Source organism: Sapajus apella, unplaced genomic scaffold (assembly GCF_009761245.1).
Source record: "Sapajus apella isolate SASKATOON/1434 unplaced genomic scaffold, GSC_monkey_1.0 scaffold82, whole genome shotgun sequence".
NCBI lineage: Eukaryota > Metazoa > Chordata > Mammalia > Primates > Cebidae > Sapajus > Sapajus apella.
In genome coordinates this window covers 8,052,428-8,070,832 of record NW_022437022.1, presented here as the reverse complement: position 1 = coordinate 8,070,832, position 18,405 = coordinate 8,052,428, and the positions used below count along the sequence as shown (strand labels likewise).

Below are 18,405 nucleotides of genomic sequence, written 5' to 3'. Positions count from 1 at the left end.
TGTGTCTGTAGAATTCCTGTGGCATTGAAGGGTTTAAATCTTTTTTTTTTTTTTTTTTATTTTTTTTTTTTTTTTCATGCTTAGATCTGTTCACGTAACAACTGGAATTGATTTTCTATATATAGTTTAAGGCGGGGCCTCATTTTTGCCTTTTTTTTTTCTTCTTACATGGGAAACTTCGGGCATAGTGTTTTAATTAACAGCTAAAGAGTGATGATGGGAAAAGAAATCAATTGTTGATTTAATCGAACTCTTCTGCTCTGAAATTTTTAGTAGCTCTTTCGTACCAGACAGATTAAGTACACATTTCTGTAGCACTTACGGCTCCTTCATAACGGACTCTCTCCTTTTCTAGTCTTAGCTTTTATTATTGCTCTTCCTGTACCATCTACCTCAGGAAAACTGGAATAGTCTTTGTCCCAGAAGTATTCCCTGACTTGTAAATTTCAAAATTTGAGGGATACAGCTAAAGCAGTGCTTATATTTAAAAGAAGAAAGGTTTAAAATGAATTATTTAAACTTCCACCTTAAAATGCTAGAAAAAGGCAGGTGCTGTGGCTCATGCCTGTAATTCCAGCACTTTGGGAGGCCAAGGTGGGTGGATCACCTGAGGCCAGGAGTTTGAGACTGGTCTGGCTAACATGGGGAAACCCTGTCTCTACTAAAAATACAAAAATTAGCCAGGTGTGGTGGTGTGTGCCAGTAGTCCCAGCTATTAGGGAGGCTGAGGCAGGAGAATCACTCGAACCTGGGAGGTGGAGGTTGCAGTGAGCAGAGATCATGTCACTGCACTCCAGCCTGGGTGACAGAGCAAGACTGTCTCAAAAAAAAAAAAAAAAAAAAAAAAAAGCTAGAAAAAGAAGAACAAATTAGTTCTAAAGCAAGGATGAAAGCAGCAAAGATAAGAATGAACACAAATCAATGAAATAGAAAACAATGAAAAAGATGTGATGAACTTAAATCTTGGTTCTTTGAAAAGATTAATAAAACTGATAACTCTCTAGACTAAGATTTTAAAAAGAATTCTCCCAGGTGTGGTAGCTCACACCTATAATCTCAGCACTTTGGGAGGCTGAGGAGGGCAGACCACCTGAGGTTGGGAGTTCGAGACCAGCCTGACCAAAATGGTGAAACCTCTCTGTACTAAAAATACAAAAAAATTAGCCAGGAATGGTGGCGGTCGCCTGTAATCACAGCTACCCGGGAAGCTGAGGCAGGAGAATTCCTTGAACCCAGGAGGCAGACGTTGCAGTGAGCTGAGGTTGCACCATTGCACTCTGGCCTGTGGCAGAGTGAGACTCTGTCTCAGAGAGAACTCAAATACCGGTGTGGGAATGAAAGAAGAGACAACATGACAGAACTTGCAGACGTTAAGGGATAATAAGTGGTCTGGGTGCGGTGGCTCACACTTGTAATCCCAGCACTTTGGGAGGCTGAAGTGGGCAGATCACTTGAGGTCAGGAGTTTGAGACTGGCCTGACCAACATAGTGAAACCTCACTTCCACTAAAAATACAAAAATTAGGATAGGCGCGGTGGCTCATGCCTGTAATCCCAGCACTTTGGGAGGCTGAGGCAAGTGGATCACTTGAGGTCAGGAGTTCAAGACCAGCCTGGCCAACATGGTGAAACCCTATCTCTACTAAAAATACAGAAAAAATAAGCCAGGCATGGTGATGCATGCCTGTAATCCCAGCTACTCAGGAGGCTGAGGTGGGAGAATTGCCTCAGCCTGGGAGGCAGAGGTTGCAGTGAGCCGAGATTGTGCCACTGCACCCCAGACTCAGCAACCGAGTGAGACTGTCTCAAAAAAAATAAAAAGTGTAATATGGGGATATTATGTAAAACTTTGTGCTAATAAATTTAACAACTTAGATGAAACACTCTTCCTCCTCTTCCCTCTTCTTTCTTCTTGTAATAGAAACAAGGTCTCAGTGTGTTGCCTAGGCTGGTCTGAAACTCCTGAGCTCAAGTGGTCCTACTGCCTCAGCCTCCTGAGTAGCTGGGATCACAGGTGTGCACCACCATGCCCAGCTAACTTAAAACATTTTTTGTAGTGATGAGGTCCCACTATGTTGCCCAGGCTGGTCTCAAACTCAGGGGCTCATGCAATTCTCCTGCCTTGGCCTCCCAAAATTCTGGACTTACAGGCATGAGCCACCACACCTGGCTGAAATGGACACATTCTCAAGAGACACAAACTGCCGAAACTGACATGAGATGAAATAGAAAACCTGAATAACTCTGTGTCTGTTAAGGAGATTGAACTGGTAATTTGGCATCATCTAGAAGAGTTGAAGGGGCATATACCTATCACTCCTGGTTATGTGCCAAAAGAAGTGCTTGCACGTGTGCAGCATGAGCAGAGCGAAAAACTAGGATGTAAGACAAATGTTTATCAGCAGGATAAATGACTTGTGGTGTATTCATTTAATGGAATAATAGTAGGAGTAGAGATGAATGAGCAGCAGTTACAGCAACATAGATGAATCCCAAACATAATATTGGGTGAAAAAAAGCAAGTAGTTACAGAATGATCCCATTTATATAAAAGTTCAAAAACAGGGAAAACTAAGCAGTACATTGTTTAAGGAGATACATCAAAGTGGTGAAACCATAAAGAAAACCAAGCGGGTGGTAAGTATAAAATCCAGTGTGGCTATTACCTGGTTGCGGGCAGGGTCACCATGGGGAAGTTGTTGGTAGCGTTCTGTTGCCTATGCTGGTTGGGGCGGGTACATGGGTGTGCACTTGATTAGAATGCTTCCAAGCGTATCGGTATATTTTATGTATTCTGTTTTACATATGAACTATGGGGAATTAGAGACAGGGAGTTTTGAGGGGTTTTTTTTTTTTGTTCAGTTTTTTTTGTTTTTTTTTTTTTTTTTAAATGGAATCTTGCTTTATCGCCCAGGCTGAAGTGCAGTGGTGCGACCTCAGCTCACCGCAACCTCCATCTCCTGGGTACAAGTAATTCTCCTGCCTCAGCCACCTGAGTAGCTGGGATTACAGGTGCATGCCACTACACCTTGCTAATTTTTGTATTTTTGGTAGAAACAGGGTTTCACTATGTTGGCCAGGCTGGTCTTGAACTCCTGACCTCAGGTGATCCACCTGCCTCAGCCTCCCAAAGTGCTGGGATTATAGGTGTGAGCTACTGCACCTGGCCTTCTGGCCAGTTTTGAGTATTTTTACAAAAAGCTTCCCAAGGGGGATGAAGAGGGCCAAGAGTGGGGCTACAAAAGAGCACTGATAGGGGCTCACTGTGCTGTTTTACTTTGAAAAATGGAGCCTGTTTCAAGCCTGTGGAGCAGGGGCTAGGGTTGCTGCTGGTCGGGGGGCGGTGGGCATCGCCATCACTGCGGCTGCCAGAGGAGCCATGAAGGGCAGCGTAGGGGCCTGTGTGGAGGGGTCAGCCTAGAACAGGACAGGATGTGTCCTCCTCTCTGCCTGGCGTTCAGATGCGGGGTGAGTGCAGATGGAGCCATCTGTCGTGCTGTGTGCGACCTCGAGACTCAGCAGAATGCTGCTGCTCAGCGGTTGCGAGGAGCCGAGTCCTGGAGGCCCCTGCATGGAAACGGCACAGTGCGAGGCATGCGCTCTCCACTTCCACTTATTTTTCTTTTGCAGGTGGTGGGTGGTAGAAAGTGGAGGTGGAGGTGGAGGGACAGGAATCGGGCTCATGGCCTTGACATCAGGCAGGCAGGAGAATCTCTGGTTCCATCATCTTCACCAAATGGAGTAGGGCCTGAGGAAGGCAGGATGAGCTTCCCATCCCCAGGAATATTCCAGAGGGTTAGGTAGCCAGCATTTGACCATAGACTTCGTGATTCAGAAGCTGCCCTCCCAGCACTAAATGTTGTTTACTTTTGGCTATTAAGCCCTTTCTATCAACTTAAAAATTCCAGCAGGAAGCCTGGTAAAGACAATGCTGGTGCGGGCCGGGCACAGCAGCTCACGCTTGTAATCCCAGCACTTTGGTAGGCTGAGGCGGGCAGATCACAAGGTTGGGAGTTTGAGACCAGCTTGGCCAACACGGTGAAACCCTGTCTCTACTAAAAATACAAAAATTAGCTGGGCGTGATGGCAGATGCATGTAATCGCAGCTACTTGGGAGGCTGAGGCAGGAGAATTGCTTGAACCTGGGAGGCAGAGGTTGCAGTGAGCCAAGATCGCACCACTGCACTCCATCGTGGGCAACAGAACAAGACTCTGTATCAAAAAAAAAAAAAAAAAAAAAAAAAAATGCTGGCATGTGGGTCTGGGTTCTGCTGCCCCCGGACTCTTTATCCACCCCTTTCCCTGAGTTCTCACTCTGTCCCCACTGTTCTTGGCCCCTAGGTATGTGAAGACCTATCTGCTGCCCGACAGATCCTCCCAGGGAAAGCGCAAGACTGGAGTCCAAAGGAACACGGTAGACCCGACCTTTCAGGAGACCTTGCAGGTACTTGCTGGCTAAATATCCCTGTGCGGAGTCCTCCCAGCCCAGGTGGGGCAGCCGGGGCAGAGTCCACTGAATGGTGCCTTCAAACTCTTGACTCAGTTAGATATAACGCAGACACCTGTATGTTCCTCTGTGGCTCTGTCAATCAGTGTTAAGTTGGTAGAAAATAAATGTCAGCCTTTGTACAGGAAAAGTGCAGAGTCTGCCAGACTCGGGAATGGCTTTTGATTAATGATTTCTGGGAAGATGGTGAAAAAGAACCTGGCTGCCTCTTTGTCTCAGGCTAACACCAGGGCATAGGGTAATTTTAAAAATTGGTTTGTCTTAGTGAATGTTTCTATCAAACAGAGCGTCCTGAAAATGAAGCTCCTGAGTTACTGTCTTTGTAAAAGTGTCCCTTTATTGTATTTCTGACAAACTCAGGTTTCTTCTCATTTTATTATTTTTTTAAAGGGTACCCTTAATTGTTTGGGTCTTCACTTTCTATGATACTGAGGAATGTGATTGATGGTTGAGGGCAGAGATGGGGCCATGTGCTGTGATTTTGGGTGGAAGGCTACAGCTGAGGTCTGGTGTCTGAGGGCTGGCTGTGGCGGCCCTGAGCTTGGGGTGGGGGTGACAGCCCAGACCTGTGGAGGCTACCCTGCTGGGGCATGGCAGCCATCGGTCCCCTTGTCTCATGCCTGTGACAAGAGAGGGCTTTGTTTGTCTTTCTTGGCAAGTAGAGGTGCCTGTGAGCTGCCAGCCAGGGGCCATCTGGGCAGCTGGCATGGAGCCCCGAGTTCATTAAATAATAATAGCCCTTGTTTCCTGTGTCTCTACTCTGGCCAGGTAAGTATTAGAATCCTCATTTACCCACAGGGAAACTGAGACCCAGAGAGTCCTTAGAAATACAGCTCAAAGCCACAAAGGACTGGCAGTTCTCAAAATTTATGCCGTGGAGATTTACATTTTTAAAAAATTTCTTCTTTTCTTTCTTTTTTTTTTGAGACGGGGTTTCACTCTTGTCACCCAGCTGGAGTGCAGTGGTGCAATCTCAGCTCACTGCAACCTCTGCCTCCCCGGTTCAAGCTATTCTCCTGCCTCAGCGTCCTGAGTAGCTGGGATTACAGGTGCCCAACACCATGCCCAGCTAATTTTTTTTGGTGATTTTAGTAGAGATGGGGTTTCACTGTGTTGGCCAGGCTGGTCTTGAACTCCGGACCTCAGGTGATCTGCCCACCCCAGCCTCCCAAATTGTTGGGATTACAGGTGTGAGCCACCACACCTGGCCTAAATTTCTTATTTCTAAGATGCAGCTGTACTTGGACCCTGGGGATTTTTTTTAAAACATGCAGATTTTGGGCCGGGCGCGGTGGCTCACGCCTGTAATCCTAGCACTTTGGGAGGCTGAGGTGGGTGGATCACCTGAGGTTAGGAGTTCAAGACCAGCCTGGCCATCATGGTGAAACCTCATCTTTAAAAATAAAATAAAATTAAAAATAAATAAATAATAAAACATGCAGATTTTGATTCAGCAGGTGTGGGTGGGGCCTTTCTCCTGGTGCTGGGACCAGTCAGTACGTAGCAGCACATCACCAGAGAATGTCTTCAGACAGTTCTGCTCATGTGCCTGCTAGAAGAATTGTGAAAAACTGTGTTTCCCCTCACACATTTTAATCGGAGATCCAGAGTTACTCATCGGAAGTTTAATTAAGGTATTTTGTGTTAAACAGCTTTACAAAATGAGATAAACATTTCATATTGACTATATTCTAGATAAATATTTAGTTATATGGTTGGATAAAAGGTTTACCTACCTTACTTAAAATGCACACAGAATCTCAAAGATATCACTTAAAATTTTTTATCCATGGGTCTTATCCATGGATATTGTGGATGTTGTGAATATTTTATAGTCCTGAGAAACTTTCCAGATACAATTAAAAGAATCAGCATCTGTAATCGATCCTAAACACAGAACGTCCCAACACCACCAGCCTCATACTTAATAGAAATGCACATAAGATGTGAAGGATGGGAGGCATGGAGCAGATCCATCACTGAAAGTCTTGCAGAAGCCAGTGTTTCTGATCACAGTCACCCCTTTGTGCGGCACCTAGGAGGTTTGTGCGACCTGGGGCGGCCGTCAGAGTACGATTCAGGTGGAAGAGGCTATAAGAACTGTCTCCAGCCAGTTTTGAGAAAAGTGCATGTCAAATGTGAGAATCTAGAAATGGATCCTCAAAGTTTTCTGAGCAGAGTACTTCTTGGCAAGCCTTTCTGGACCCAGGGAGACTTGTACCCCATTTGAGACCACTGTCCTGGAGGCCTGGAGGATGAAGTGATCTCACTGGGTGACCTTGGTCATTGCTCGGCCCTGCTTGCAAATGATCCTTACGCCTCATTCCCAGCTGAGTCTGGAGCAAGCCTGGTGGTCCCAACAGGGCACTGGTAAATAGGTCTGGTTTGAAAAGGCGGATGCGATCTGCAGTAGGGAATAGTCCTATTGACAGGAAGGGGCGAGCAATGGGTAAAGACCCAGGAGAAGCAGCCTGGGTGTGGCCCACACATGGCTGGAGATGAGGGAGCTACCTTGTGGCCTGAGCCTAACCCTGCTAGTAGCGTGGCACTCTAGTAACTGCTTCATCTCTCAGAGGGCAGCAGATGCCGCCAGCCAGCTGTCCAGCTGCCCGGACTAACTGATCGGGAGTGTAGCTGGACTATGGGGAATAACCTCGTCAATTCAGAGTTTATAGACAGAGATTGAACTTGGGGCAGAGTCAGAAATGGACCCATGGGTTGGGTGTGGTGGCTCATGCTTATAATCTCAGAGCTTTGGGAGGCTGAGGTGGGTGGATTGTTGGAGCCCAAGAGTTCGAAACCAGCCTGGCCAATGTAGAGACCCCCCCCCATCTCTACCAGCAATCTACAAATTAGCCGGGCGTGGTGATGCCTAACTATAGTCTCAACTACTGGGGAAGCTGAAGTGGGAGGATTGCTTGAGCCTGGGAGGTGGAGGCTGCAGTGAGCTGAGATTGTACCACTGCACCCAGTCTAGGTGACAGAGTGAGATCCTGTCTCCCCAGAAAGAAAATGGACCCATGGACTTGAGGGAAAACTGGCTAATAGTCAAAGGCAGGAGAAAAGGAAATGTGACCCAAGAAATTCCAATCTTCACGGTCACAAGCCATCCCAGTGGGGAAGAAAGGGAGGAATGAATTGAGGGAGACAGCCTGGCCAGCCGAGCCATGAGTGCCTGGCCTGCGGACATCCGAAGTGTGGACAGAGCCTGCAGGCAGCCCCAGCAGAGCAGGGGACGGGGACGGCCCTGCTGCACCTCACTTCTGTTTGCAGAGGCCGAAGGAGAGAAGTTACCGTGTCTCAGTTCCTGTTTTATTCTACCTCGTCCCTCAATTGGAAAGATGGGTAAAGGTGGGCATGAGGAGATAAACCGCAAACAAACCGCACAGCTGCTGCAGGTGGGAGCAAGTCCAGCCTCACAGCAACAGCCCAGTGTCACCAGGAGTCACCACTCTAACCCCAAACAGGCGCCAGAGTGAGGGTAGCAGGGGCCACAGAGGTCAGCAGCAAGACTCAGGACACAGTCAGTGCACGTGACTCTGGCCTGCAGTGTCGGCTGCCGGACTGAGGGAGGGTCACTGAATTTCCAAGCTTCTTGTATTCACCTGCAAAATGGTTTGAATAATACTGACCTCATAGGGGTGTGTAAAAGCTAAAAGATCAATGCATCTAAAAATCTCGGTATGAAATAAATAAATGTTCAGTAGCTTGTAGGTTTTGTTCATTATTGAGAAAATCCAACTAATAAGCTAGAAATGAGGCCCTCAGAGGCTGAGGTGGAGTCCGCCACACCTTGGGAAGGTCTGGGTGTCACTCCCAAGTATTGGCTTCCAGTGTCTGTGGGGCAGAACCCATGCTGGGCTGGGAAAGGGGTGCTCTTGTCACTCTTGGGTGTGTAGGAGCCCCCTGTATGGACAGTAAGAACATCGTGTTGGCCACTGCCAAGCCAGCACAGGCCTTGCATGCCTGGACGCAGCCCTGTCCATCCAGGGCAAACACATGGTGTGGGGGGAATGCAAGAGGGGGAGTTTGTGCTTTGCTTTAAAAAAAAAAATAGAAATTTTCAGCCAGGCGCGGTGGCGCGTGCCTGCAGTCCCAGCTACTCAGGTGGCTGAGGCTGGAGGATCGCTTGAGTCCAGGAGTTCTGGGCTGTAGTGCGCTATGCCGATCGGATGTCCCCACTAAGTTCGGCATAAATAGGGTGACCTCCCGGGAGTCGGGGACCACCAGTTTGCCTAAGGAGGGGTGAACCAGCGCAGGTCAGAAACGGAGCAGGTCAAAACTCCTGTGTTGATCAGTAGTGGGGTCCCCTGTGTGAATAGCGACTGCACTCCAGCCTGGGCAACATAGTGAGGCCCACCTCTAAAAAAAAAAAGAAAAAAGAGAAAAAAATACAAATGTTCAGTATTTTTTGCCCCGTTTTCAGTATTTTTGGCCAAGCCTGGTTGGGTGCAGTGTTGGCCAGATGCAAGCTCAGATCCTGTGTCAGCAAAGACTTTGGCTTGATTTCTAGTAGGTGTGGACTGGACAGGGACTTTCATCCTTGTCTTGCTCTGAGAATTGGGGGTGGGAGGGGCTCAGTGGCTACCTGGGCCATCCTAGCCTGTCCCCAGGCAGAGCACTGGGCACCGGGGGAGTTGGTTGGGGGGTTCCTGAGAAGAGAGAGGACCCCCACCCACCCTGGCTGTAAGCACCTTCATCCACCCTAACCACATTTGGTCCCTGGCTGAATCCGCGTCTTGGACTCAGCCTGTGGGAGGGAGGCCTGTGCAGGCCCTGGGAAGTGAAGCCTAGGGAGGTGGGGCCCAGAGATGGGGACCCCAGGAGCCCCACTGACTATCTTTGCTCTGCCTCTGCAGTATCAGGTGGCCCCTGCCCAGCTGGCGACCCGGCGGCTGCAGGTCTCGGTGTGGCATCTGGGTGCGCTGGCCCGGAGAGTGTTTCTTGGAGAAGTGATCATTCCTCTGGCCACGTGGGACTTTGAAGACAGCACAACACGGTCCTTCCGCTGGCATCCGCTCCGGGCCAAGGTGAAGTCTGGTTTTACACTGAGTGCCCTCCATCCCCACTGTGAGACCGAAATCACTTTTCAGAGAGATCCCATAAGAGAAAACGTACCTGGCGAGACTTGGACCCACTGTGACTTTCAAATAGTTACTTTGTTCAGGGTGGGGTGGGCTGAGGGTGTGTTTTAACTGGCTCAGCTGTGTGCAAGTACCCGAACAGCCCCAGCTTCAGCATCACACACAGATCAGACTGGTGAGGGCTCTTGGCTTCACCGGGCAGAGGCCTCACCTTGCTGGTGGCTGACCTGGAAGCAGGCCATGCCTTTCCCTGGGGGCACCACCCTCAGGCATGCAGTCCCCTGGGGGCTACAGTGTGTTGTTTCTAACCTTTCAACCCCAGGCACTCTCAGAACAATCATAGGTGACAAGTGGCTGGACCCAATGTTATCGGGAAGGCAGAGGCTGCCCTGGATGGCACGTTGGAATTGCGCAGAGGGAGATAGACAGCAAATGGGTGGGTGGGTGGGTCAGAGGAGCGGACTGGATCTGTTTAGGATCTGCTCCCGCAGGCTGTCAAGGTAGGAGGGGAGGCCCTGGAGAGAGGTTAGCATTCCTTGGAGACGCTGCTTTGCGCTCTTCTATGTCCAGATCCAAGACTGGTGGAGAGTTCATGTGAGACCGGAAGGGAGAAAAAATGTGGCCTCCCATCATCTCTTTAAAAACCGAGCAGGCTGGACCACTCTCCTCAGCCACGGGCCCATAGCGGACCCAGCCTTCTGCTCCAACCTGCACACAGGGCACAAGGGCCATCTGGCCTCTCTTTTCCTCCCTGGAGCCAGCACAGCTGGGATTCGCAGTGTCTCTGCCGGGAGGCTTCTCTGGTTTCAGCTACCGGTGGGTGAAGCCGAGGCCTCCCGGTGAGCCGTCTGCCCCCTCCCTGCCCCTCCAGGCAGTGTCCACACTCATACTGCCTGTGCTGACTCCCCTGAGCCAGAGTCTGGGCTTAGACCTCCCTACCTGGTGCCCACCTGGAATGCCTCCCCTATCCAAGGTCAGCTCAAGATGACCCAAAGCTCACCTCCTGATTACCCCAACCACAAGTGGCCTCCCCTCCAGGACCCGGAGCTCAGGATTCCTGCCATCTCTGGGCCTCATCTTCAGCCTTGGTGTCCCTTTGCTACTGCCCCGGCCACGCTGCAGGTGGGCAAAGCGTCCAGCTTCCATGGCTTCCTCTCACTCCCCCTCTGTCATCTCTCAGAAGAACGTCAGCTCCTCCGGGACACCCTGAGTTTCCAGCCTGGACTCCCTCTGTCAGAGCCAGAATCCCCCATGCACCCTGCCTCTCCCACACCTCTGCCATCAGCTCAAAGACAAGGCCTGGAAAAAGCAGGGCCTGGCATAGGACAGGCGGCCACCAGGCCTCATCAGACTGAGCCTGCTCTGGCAAGTGGGTGAGGAGCAGACAGCACGGCATCCCTCCTAAGGCCAGCTGGGTGGTGAGTCTGCCCACAGGCCTGCCCCTGGCCTCTGATTCTGGCTCGGTTTTTGGCCACTAAGGCTGGAGGCAGCCATATCTCGTTTGGCACCCAAGGGTCAGGAAGACGGGGGCTGGCCCACGTGGGCTCCCAGGAGTCCTGAGCCTCTGAGGGTGACTGAGAGGGCTGCTTCTCGGTGCCAGGGGAGCCATGGTGGACCAGAGGTATCTAGACCAAACTTGTCCAACCCGCAGCCCAGGACAGCTTTGCGCTTTGGTTTCTCTTGTTGTTTGTTTTGAGACAGAGTTTTGCTCTTTCGCCCAGGTTGGAGTGAAGTTGTGTGATCTCAGCTTACTGTAACCTCTGTCCCCCCGGCTTCAAGCAATCCTCTGCCTCAGCCTCCCAAGTAGCTGGGATTATAGGCACCAGGCACCATGCCTGGCTAATTTTTTGTATTTTTAGTAGACACAGGGATTCACCATGCTGGCCAGGCTGGTCTCGAACTCCTGACCTCAGGTGATCCACCTGCCTCGGCCTCCCAAAGTGCTGGGATTACAGGCGTGAATCACTGTGCCTGGCCCCAGGATGGCATTGAATGTGGCCCAACACATTCATAAACTTTCTTAAAACATGAGGTTTTTTTGCTTTTTTGTTTTTCTCATCAGCTATCATTAGTGTTAGTGTATTTTATGTGTGGCCCAAGATCATTCTTCTTCCAGTGTGGCCCAGGGAAGCCAAAAGTGGACGCCCCTGCTCTAGACTCTAACCAATACTCTCCTCCCACCCCACTGGAGAAAGCTGGTGTGGATTTCAGGGTCATCTCTTCTCCGGGCCCTGTCTTCACTCACTTTCTGGCAAAACCACTCATGACAGAGAAGTGCCTCAGTGGGCAGGAGGTGTCCTCAGACTCGCCACACCTTGGGGCCACCCCCTGTGGCTCTGGGCAGAGTCTGCACCCCGTGCTGTCTCCAGCGTCTGTGTCAGCCCTTGGCATGGAAGGGCAGCACAAATCTCTACTGACCTTGGCGGGGTGGAGGCTTGAGTTCATTTCTGTTTTTCAAACTCAGGCTGTGTCCGGGTTTTTGTAGAAATGTCTCAGGGGGTGTTCAGTGCCCTCGAGTTCCTCTGCTTCCTCAGGCTCATCTGGCTCTGGTTTGCTGGGGTGGCCGAGCTGTTCATCCACATGCTGGGGTTGGGGAGGGTGGGATTGAAACCACAGATGGGGAAGGAAGACCTCCTGCCACAGACACACCTGCTCCATCCACCCAGGGCCTTGCAGGGGTCGGGGGAAGCATCCGTGGATGGAGCTGAGAAAACAAGAGGAGCCCAGAAGGTTCTCAGGGCTTGGGGAATCCTGTCCCTAAACTCTGCCTCTTGTCCCCAGGCGGAGAAATATGAAGACAGCGTTCCTCAGAGTAATGGAGAGCTTGCGGTCCGGGCTAAGCTGGTCCTGCCTTCAGGGCCTGGAAAACTGCAAGAGGCTCAAGAAGGTTGGTGGCCTCAGCTTCCTGGACATTGTAAAGCCTGGTGTAGCAGGAGGCTGAGAGAGGGGGGTAAACTTTCTAGCATTTCCTTTCTATGGCCCTGCTCCGAGCTCCAGCAGCTCTTACTGAGCGATGCAGTGAGCCCAGAAGTTCTCTGGAGCCCGTAGCTTAGGGGGAAGAGGGTGTCTAGATGCAGACGAGGCCTCTGATGTCCACTCTACGCTGCTCTGACACTGTTCTAGGCATTCTTCCCAGGGACCGACTGCATGGTCTCTGGGGAAACCGTGGCCCCTCCTGAAGAGCAGAGGCTCCATGACAACATGGAGCCAAGAGCACATTTCGAGGCACTGGTACCTGCAGGGCTCAGACGAGATACATCCCTGTCCCCAGGCACATGGGCAGCTGCTGCCCAGCAAGAGAAGTAGGTCAGGAAGGCAGATCCTCAGGGGCCCTACGGAGATTTTATTCCTTCGATAACATGGAAAGCAGGAGGGTGGGGAAGGAGGACAGGGAGAACGCACAGTTCTGTTGTGTATTTCAGTGACTTTCTATTTGGCTAGAAGGGGAAATTCTGCAACCCAAGCTCACAGAGTCATCAGCAGACCAGCAAGTGTCCCCTGGCCATCCCAACCCCTGGACAGGGTCTCGGGGTCTCACTTTCCCCCAAACTGCTGGCTACAACTAGACTCGAACGTCGGCATCTTTCTTGTCCTTGGGTTCCTCTTTACTCTTTGCTAGGATGTTAGCAATCCCTCCATCCTGTCCTCCTCCTGACCACACAGCACCACAGCCTGTGGGCGGGGCCAGCAGAGCCCACTTCACCACTCCCGTCTGCTCTCTTGGGGTCTGAGGGCTGTAGCAGATTCTCTTGCTGAGCTCTCAGTTTTGGGTGGTGGTATTGCATTCTAACATACCAGGAGAAATGGCTTTCCTTCCAGGGACAGAGCAGCTGTCTCTTAATGGTCAACTTTGCTTGGTAGTGCTGGGAGCCAAGAATTTACCTGTGCGGCCAGATGGCACCTTGAACTCATTTGTTAAGGGGTAGGTATTCAATGTAATCAAAAATGATTTACTGATGATCTAGTATACATAACGACACGGCCCAGAACCTGCAGGGAACACCAAAAAATGTAAGCCACTTAACCCATCTTATTTTAACTTTCCTATGAAAATCTAACATAACACATAATATTAAAGATCCTGGTTTCTGAAAATTCGTGGGATGTGTACGTGCTGGGGTACCTGAAACCCTAATCTTATCAGTTCTTGTGATATTGGCAAGCCAGTTTTGAAATCAAGCATGAAAAAGTAGTGTGTTCAGTAACTATTTCCTGAGCTTAACATCTCCTCTTGGGCTAACAGTAAAATGCATGACTCTCCACTTCATTCTCATTCACGGTAGGTGCGCAGGGCCCTCTAAAAGCAAGGCAAATACCATTCATTATTACATTGAATCACAGACTCCCTGTCAGTGACATAAGGGAAAAATGATGGTTAAGATAGAACTGAGGCCGGTCGCAGTGGCTCACGCCTCTAATTCCAGCGCTTTGGGAGGCCAAGACAGGCAGATCACCTGAGGTCAGGAGTTCAAGACTAGTCTGGTCAACATGGCAAACCCTGTCTCTACTTAAAATACAAAAATTAGCCAGGTGTGGTAGTGGGCGCCTATAATCCCAGCCGCTCAGGAAGCTGAGGCAGGAGACTCCCTTGAACCTGGGGGACGGAGGTTGCAGTGAGCTGAGATCGCCCCACTGCACTATAGCCTACGACAAAAGATAGAACTGAGTTTGTGTCCTAATCTTGTTGCTTATCTGCATGGTCTTGGACAAGCTTTTCTGAGTTTATTTTCCTGAGAACAGGGTCAAAAGGAGGTAATGTGTATCTGGAGTCATGGCGGTAGGCACCCCAAGGAGAAAAGATTAAGATGAGGGCCACAAGGCCTCTGCACACAACACACCCTTCATATCTGATGCAGAACTCAGCTCTAGGGGAAATGTGCCGAGACCCGTGGTTCCCATCCTGCCTCTCTGTGTAGGGTGTGGATGTTGTGGACATGGCATTTTTTTTTTTTTTTTTGAGGTGGAGTCTTGCTCTGTAGCCTAAACTGAAGTGTAATGGCGCAATCTTGGCTCACTGCAACCTCCACCTTTCATGTTCAAGTGATTCTCCTGCTTCAGCCTCCCGAGTAGCTGGGATTACAGGCTTCTGTCACCACACCCAGCTAATTTTTGTATTTTTAGTTGGGACGGGGTTTCACCATGTTGGGCAGGCTGGTCTTGAACTCCTAACCTTGTGATCCACCTGCCTCGGCCTCCCGAAGTGCTGGGATTGCAGGCGTGAGCCACTGCGCCTGGCTGATGTGGCACTTTCCTTAGTGCTTCTGGTCTGCGCTGATGCACCAGCCTTGGGAGAGGTGGCCATGTGCACAGCAGTGATTGCAGAGTTTGTATCACCTCTTCAGCTGTCTCACTCTGCCAGACCAACAAAAATTGAGACTGAAGTCACCAGTCCTGAAGAAGCAGGCTTGCCCCCAGTGGAAACACTCCTTTGTCTTCAGTGGCGTAACCCCAGCTCAGCTGAGGCAGTCGAGCTTGGAGTTAACCGTTTGGGACCAGGCTCTCCTTGGAATGAACGACCGCTTGCTTGGGGGAACCACACTTGGTTCAAGTAAGTCTGAGCTATTGGGCCCAAATGTTATTTATCCTTTGTGATTATCCTAATGGGTACCATGAAAACCAGGGCAGTGACTTAACTGGTTTTGAAATTGCCTAACCTGCCTTACATGGAAATTCCTGTCTAGTTTTTACTCTACAGCTGAGCCATAATGCAGCCAAGTATTTTGACAATTTAAATCAGATTTACATCTGCTAAAGCAACAAAAATTATAGGCCTCCAAATGGGCTAGGTACAGTATTTGCTTTTGTTTCTGGCATCAATCATAAAAGGATTATTTTCTTAAAGGAAAATAGCTTCCTAACTCAAACAAATGGCAATTCAGAAAGTACTTCATCAAGAGGTCAAAACAGCAATGCTGTCCAGAGCCGCTCGGCAGGGCGCCACCGGCCTGCAGGGTGGACAGCCCTCTGCTGTGAAGTTCTGTGCTTAGAGCTGCTTCTAGCTGCCAGCCGTGTCCCCGACGTGGTGACAACCAAAAACACCTGCACACATCTCCAAGGACCTCCAACTGAGAGCCAGTGACTGGAGAGAACTAAGCCTCACTGCTGAATTACTTTTCAGAGATTTTGTCCAAAGCATACTGTCTTCCTTTAAGAATCCCTTTTCATGGGCAAGTCTGGCCCTGAATCTGAACTGGTGTGCCGACTATTCACTCCCTTGGTGAAGACCCAGCGTACCAAACCAGAGTCCTCACCTCACTTTCAAACCAGAGCTCCGAGCTGTTAGAGCACCGCAGAGCAGGGGATGCCTGGGCAAATCCGTCTCAACGCCAGCTTTGTTGGGGTGTGGGTCCTGGTGGAGGTGTCTATGTCATCAGTAGTTGGCCTTTTAATGACTTGAGGTGGAAAAACTTCTGGCTGGTCATTTGTAATGAGCTGAGAAGAGATGAAGTGGTGTCCTTACTGACCATAGCTAACTTGTCTTCCTTACAGAGGGAGATGCAGCTGGTGGCGGGGACGCATGCTCACAATTGAAGCTCCAATGGCAGAAAGTCCTTTCCAGCCCCAATGTGTGGACAGACATGACTCTCATCCTGCACTGACACGAAAGCCACAAGGTTCCAGGTTGCAGCAGGTGTGAAACACTGCGCCCCCAGAGTGGGGCCCCAGCTGGAGACTCCTTAAACCTTGAGCAGTCTCCATCTGCAGTCCTGCCTGTGGCTTCAACGCCTATGGGTATCTCTGGGTACTTAAATACAGCAATTATGAATGTTACCTAAGCCTCTGGTGCGTTATCTCCTCTTTGAGATGTGGAACATGGCCAGATTTCAATAACGTTGTTACCTGTGTCCTCCAGGGCTTAAATGGTCAGTCAGGCCAGGCATGGTGGCTCCCCCCATAACCCCGGCAACTTTGGGAGGCTGCAGTGGATGGCTCGAGCTCACGAGTGTGAGATCAGCCCACGCGATGTAGATACCCTCTCCCCCCACCTAAAAAAAAAAAATTAGCCAGGTGTGGTGGTACACACCTGTAGTCCCAGCTACTCAAGAGGCAGAGGCGGGAAGACTGCTTGAGCCCAGGATGTAGGAGGCTACAGTAAGCCCTGACTGACTGCACAACTGCGATCCAGCCAGGGCCGAAGGGAGACCCTGCCTCCAAAAAGTCACAGCTTTGCTATGAGGAACATTTCAGAGGAGTCTGGTGAGTGTTGGAGCCATTCTTCTCTCCTGTGGAAAACATTTCCAGAGGTTAGGTGACTCAGGGAGCACCAGGTTAAGAATTCAGGCCTTGTGTTGGTCAGCTCTTAACTGACCAGTGTACCCCCAGGGACGCCAAAGTCCCTTGCAAAACCTGGCCAGTGAACAGCATAGAGCCCAGGTGGGTCGGCGGTGGCCCTCCCACCCCACACACAAGCATACACTCATGCTGCTTCATGCCTTTGCAAAGCTTTTATTTCATGCCTGCAGCATGGAATCCACCTGCTCATGGCGTCTTAACTGCAAAGGGGAAAGCAGTGCACAAGGAGGAATGATGGGTGGGCAGAAGCAACAACCTTCCAAAGCTGCCTTCCCCACAGCCTACCAAGGCCATGGCAGAGATGGAAACAGACACACGTGAGCGAACAGTCTCATGGCTGGAGTCTAAATGGTCATAGTGGCATGTGTGTATTTGACAAAATTAAAAGTGTGCATAGTCCGTTACATGCATAAAACACTAACAATAAAAATCCTGTTTACAAGTGACTGCAGCAGGCAGGTGACTCATGACTGCCCTGCCACATCACACCAAGTGCCAGGGTTAGAGGGTTTTCCATGTGTAATTCTTATTCTGTAAAAGGTAACAAAATATACAGAACAAAACTTTCCCTTTTTAAAACTAATGTTACAAATCTGTATTATCACTTGTATATAAATACTATATAGCTGATCAGTCAGGTGTGTAAGTACAACAATGTAGTTTTCTAACTGTTAAGCAAAAAACCAACAAAACTAAAAATTTATCCAAGTATCCTCCTCCGCCGCTAACGCTGGTGACCACTGTGATTTCTGCCAGCTGTGTGGACAGGAGGAGGGAATCATTGTGTGTGCGAGTGCTTGTCTCATTTCCAAAATAATTTTCACCCCTCAAAGCATGTAAATATACAAAGATGGATCCTTCATAGAAATTAAAAATCAAAACCCAATTTGAGCTCATTTCAAATGCAGAGGAAGTATGGCACAGATGGAAGCCATGCCGCGGTTTCCTTTAGTGATACAGAATCTTGTATCACACAGGCCAGCATGAAGTTTCTTACTCAGACTTTACAGGCATTTTCCGTAATTCAATCAGTCCTGCTCTCAGCACAACACAGGAGGTGATTTGAAAATAATCTCGAGAATCAGGCCTGCTTGGCACTATGATACAACTGGGGAAAACCAACCAGGGCGCCTCCCTGGTTCCCAGCCCAGAATGTTTCTGTTGGGTAACGCTTTTTAAAGGAACCGAGATCTGATGAGGGAGTTCCTAGACTTGGAGCACTAAAGACACAAGCGTGACGAGGCTGGCAGCGCTGACAGCAGCGCCTGCTGCGAGCGCCCCTCTGCCCTCTGTCCTGGCCTGGCCACTACATGGCCTCGAACTCGTCAATGCGCTGCTTGGTGTTGCCCTGCCGGATCTGCCGCAGCGTCTTGTACTTGTCCCGGCCTTGCCTCATGTTCTCATTGTGGATGATGTCATTGTGGGTCCTCTTATTCTCATCTCGGGCCTGGGACAGCTCGCTGCTCAGCGTCTGCAACATTAAGAGGCATTGCTAGGTCCCTTCTCCTCCCCATTTGGCCTG

The 18,405-nt window shown here is 50.0% G+C and overlaps 2 protein-coding genes across 14 annotated transcripts in view; one reads left to right on the top strand and one right to left on the bottom strand.

Annotated features, from left to right (window-relative positions):
- Positions 1-16,387, top strand: part of SYTL3 (synaptotagmin like 3) — a 118,828-nt gene extending 102,441 nt beyond the window's left edge. For all 12 annotated transcript variants that reach the window (XM_032253178.1, XM_032253173.1, XM_032253174.1 and 9 more), the window contains 6 exons: positions 4,341-4,443; positions 9,366-9,536; positions 12,372-12,477; positions 13,410-13,512; positions 14,933-15,138; positions 16,080-16,387. In XM_032253178.1, coding sequence (XP_032109069.1) covers positions 4,341-4,443; positions 9,366-9,536; positions 12,372-12,477; positions 13,410-13,512; positions 14,933-15,138; positions 16,080-16,189 — 799 coding nt within the window. In that variant the 3' untranslated portion in view covers positions 16,190-16,387. The remainder of the gene's footprint in view (positions 1-4,340; positions 4,444-9,365; positions 9,537-12,371; positions 12,478-13,409; positions 13,513-14,932; positions 15,139-16,079) is intronic.
- Positions 16,388-17,020: 633 nt separating this feature from the next.
- The window catches only part of EZR (ezrin), a 55,705-nt gene continuing 54,320 nt past the window's right edge, over positions 17,021-18,405 (bottom strand). For both annotated transcript variants that reach the window (XM_032253182.1, XM_032253184.1), the window contains one exon: positions 17,021-18,354. In XM_032253182.1, coding sequence (XP_032109073.1) covers positions 18,190-18,354 — 165 coding nt within the window. In that variant the 3' untranslated portion in view covers positions 17,021-18,189. The remainder of the gene's footprint in view (positions 18,355-18,405) is intronic.